At 45.4% G+C, this 3,973-nt stretch overlaps 1 protein-coding gene across 1 annotated transcript; it reads right to left on the bottom strand.

Annotated features, from left to right (window-relative positions):
- Nucleotides 1-2,601: 2,601 nt before the first annotated feature.
- Nucleotides 2,602-3,651, bottom strand: LOC130488455 (2-oxoglutarate receptor 1-like). Its single transcript, XM_056862130.1, has one exon. It carries the CDS (start codon nucleotides 3,649-3,651, stop codon nucleotides 2,602-2,604), a length of 1,050 nt encoding a protein of 349 aa, XP_056718108.1.
- Nucleotides 3,652-3,973: the final 322 nt, after the last annotated feature.

Genomic DNA, 3,973 nt, shown 5'->3' with positions numbered 1-3,973 from the left:
ATGAGGAAAAGCCCATTGTATGATTGCTGGTTCGGTATTCTACCTCATGAGTCAGTCACTCGAAGACATGCGTTAACTGTACTATGAGGGATCAGAGTTATGTTTTCCCTCTCAACTACATGAACCTCCATAACAAGACCCAATCTCTCATGAACACATGGAAGTGCCTTATACCAAATAAGATAATTAGTCCATCAAGATCAATAGTGTCAGACGGACAGCAGTTCTCCAGAGTCTCAGGTCAAGGTTTTTTCGATCACCTGCGACAAGAGCCTTTTAACTCGATGTGCCAGGGATCGAACCTAGGACCTTCAGCATGGTAATCAAATGCTCCACTCTGAGCTTTGATGCCTCTGCTATTCTCAGAGGTAAAGATCCTCCATTTTCAAAATTCTAAATACTCAGACCATTTCTTTTACACTTGGTCTCCAAAACCTGACACCAGGATTCTTGGCTTCTCCCCCTACCACCTCTGTAAGAATGCACCTGTCATCAATTTTGTGGAGATTCCATTCACTAGGGTCTGTTTTTAGTGTTAGAGATAACAGATGTTGTATAAACACAGAGCCTCAAAATGAGATCAGAAAAGATAAGTGTCTTTCAACTCACCTTTACAGGTTCCACAAATAAAACTACAAAATAGTATGTATTATCTATCTCAATATACCTAATTCTCGATATGGCCCCATATGTTGATACTTAAATCTGGAGACTGGAGCTATGGACAGACAAGACAAATCTTTCTACAAACCTGAAAAAGCTCAGGGTTTGGAGAAAAATCTGAAATCTAAAATAAAAATGGGGGGCTTAAAAAAAACCCCCAAATAATAGAAGCAGCATCTGTAGCTTTAAGAAACAAATACACTCAATGGCACTTGCTGGGCAACCACAACAGCCTTCCAGCTGGGGTTGCCAACCTCCAGGAGGCATCTGGAGATCTTCCACTATTACAGTTGATCTCCTGATGACCAAGATCAGTTCCCCTGGAGAAAATGGTTGATTTGGAGGGTGGACTCTAGAGCATTATACCCTGCTGAGTTCTCTCCCCTCCCCTCCCCAAACCCCGCCCTTCCCAGGCTCCTCCCCCCAAATTTCCATGTATTTCTCCACCCAGAACTGGCAACCCTACTTCCAGCCTTGGTTTCTTCAGTAAAAAGGAAGGGGGAGGGCCCATCCCAGGGCTGTGTTATCCTTTGAGGGAGGACTCATTGGGGCCAGGCCAATGAGGATACAATAGAGGAGAGAATTATGTAAGCTACTTTGGGTCTCCATTTGGGATATACATGAAGTAAACAAACAATAAATATAGCTGAAGGTGGGAGTGCAAATAAAAGGTAAGTTGGCTGGTGGGTGGGAAGGAGAGTAGGGAGTAAAGAAAGGTGAGCAAATGCCAAAGGAAGAGGAAGAAGAATTATTGCGGGGAGAGGGATACAGGAGATGGTGAAATGCCCCCCACAAGTTCTTGCAGGTTCCCCACGGTGCAACCGCGCCATAGTTTTCCCAGGGAGAAGCTGCCAGGGAGGGAAGGAAGGAAAGCTGAAGACAGGGGAACAGTAAAGGTAGGTTGGCTGGTGGGTGGGAAGGAGAAAAGGAAACAGGAAAGAAAAACATTGTGGGGGCGGGAAATGAAATTCCCCCTGCAAGTCCTTGCGTGTCCCTCCTTGTGTGTGTGTGTGTGTGGAATCAAACAATTACACTTTTTTCATTCTTGTATCCTTTAGATATGCTATAGTTAGAGTTAGGATGGTTATTTGAACTCATATTATATTGTAGCCCTCATAATTGCAGCTTACATTGTGCAGAATGATTGTGTGCCTGGATGCTACAGGCAATTCATATATTCATTCATTTACCTACCTAATTTGCATGCAGCATTTCAGCCCCGCCTCTCTTTTGCCCATCAAAGGTGTATTCAGGTGTAACTCCGTATCTTCTCTAGCCTGTCACGTTCGTAACTTGTTCCATTTTCAGACATATGTTCCTAGATGCCTTTGCAATGTACCACTCTCCCAATCTGGGCAAAAGTTTGACCCCTCCACCTAAATGTGTTGAATGCATAGCTTGGTTTACTGCCTCACTATGCTCTTTTGAGGTAGGCTTCAAGAGTCTTGGAGTACATGTGTACCAAGTTTCAACTTCCTATGTATTATGGATGAAGGATGTTGATTTTCCCCTAAATGAGCTCTAACAGCACATTCCTGAACTGCTGGCGGCCAGGGATGGCAGAAAGGAGGCACTGCCTCCTTAGGAGGTGCTGCCTCCTGAGGCCTCCTACGCCAGCTCTCCACGCCAGCTCAGCACCTTCCTGGCCTCCTAAGGGCTTTCGCCCTTAAAGGTCAGGAATGCACTCTAAGCATCTTTATATGTGTGGCTAGATATTTCAACATACTAGACAGAAGAGCTCGTAGCAGGCATAGAAAACTGAAATGCATAGAGGAGGGAAATAAGGAAGAAAAACAGGGGAAACTGACGGGGCCTTTTCGCCCCATTCATTTACACCATTGTGAGACTTGACAGGTGTGTGTATGGCATTTTATGCTAAGAAAGTCATTTTATTATCAGACAACCAGAACCAAAGTTTGGGAAGGGATGTACATCAATTCATAATTTTAATATAATTCCAGACTTATTCAGTTCACTGTTACTCCCTGATTGTTGTAGGGAGTTGCTGAACCAGCATCTCAAAAGGGACGGAATGGCCTGCTGGAAATTATCACTGATTATGGCATAAAGCAAGAGGTTGGCACATGTGTTCAGGGCAGCCAGTGGTCTACAGATAATGTAGATGGCGTGGATTTGGTGTTCAACCTCACAGCTGGCTGGAGACAGTCTTAATTCAATCCGGGCAATCCTAAAGATGTGGAAGGGTAGAAAGCACACATAAAAGACCACCAGGAGGAGAAAGGCAAGTTTACGGGCCTTCTGTTTATAAGGGTTTTGAGTATGGGGCCCTGTAGCCAAGGTGTAGATTACCAGGGTGTAGCAAATGGTCACAGTTATTAATGGCACGTAGAAAATCAAGACCGTTAAAAGCCAGTTGTACCACCGGATGACCTCCAGGTTGTCGGAACTAGTAAGGTCAAGGCACACAGATTTGTTCTCTTGATCGGCGGAGGTGATCAAAAAGTTGACAGGCGTCACAACTGCTAGGGAAATAGCCCAAGCTGCAAAACAGGCCACGATGGTCCACCCCTTCTTCCGATAGTGAAAAGTCCTCATTGGGTGGACGACCGCCAAGTATCGGAAGATGCTGAAACATGTTAGAAAGAGGATGCTGCTGTACAGGTTGAAGTGGAAACCAAAGCGGATGAACTTGCACATGAAATGTCCAAAGACCCAATGTTCCCCGTTGGCGTAGTAATGAATCAAGAACGGAAGGCTAGTTAAGTACAATAAATCTGTGCAGGCCACGTTGAACATAATGATGGTGCTGCTCTTCCAGGGTCTCATCTTGAAGGCATACACAGAGATTGCAATGACGTTGCCCGGAAAGGCCACGGCAAATATCATGCCGTATAGCGGGGGCAGATAGGATATCCTGAGCTCATCCACATCATCGGTGCAGTTCTCGAGAACCGTGATGTCGTAATTCAGGAGCGTGTCGGTTATGTTTGCTACATCGTCTGATGCAGCTATGTCCGTAGTGATCATTGTGAGACTTCTAGAGCAAAAAAAGAAGAGGTTAGCTTGGCTTAGATGAGTTAAGAAGGAGGAGGAGGAGGAGGAGGAGGAGGAGGAGGAGGAGGAGGAGGAGAAAAAGAAGAGGAGGAGGAGGAGTTGGTTTTTATACCCCTCTTTTCTCTATGTCTCAAACCGGCTTACAATCACCTTCCCCCCACCTGCACCAAGAGTTTAGTTAACAAATATCCCCCAGAGCATGTGCTGCTACGCTGTCCATTATATCAAGAGGTTCGTTCTAAGTTTATCTCCCCCTGGCTTAGTCGGCATCCCAGCCATTCAGGTCAGGAGCAAA

Source organism: Euleptes europaea, chromosome 16 (assembly GCF_029931775.1).
Source record: "Euleptes europaea isolate rEulEur1 chromosome 16, rEulEur1.hap1, whole genome shotgun sequence".
NCBI lineage: Eukaryota > Metazoa > Chordata > Lepidosauria > Squamata > Sphaerodactylidae > Euleptes > Euleptes europaea.
The sequence above is the reverse complement of the archived record's forward strand: the minus strand, read 5'-3'. Positions and strand labels throughout refer to the sequence as shown.

What these genes read in the sequence shown, in the direction of transcription:
- LOC130488455 (XM_056862130.1), bottom strand. Translation starts at nt 3,651, where the DNA reads ATGATCACTACGGACATAGCTGCATCAGACGATGTAGCAAACATAACC.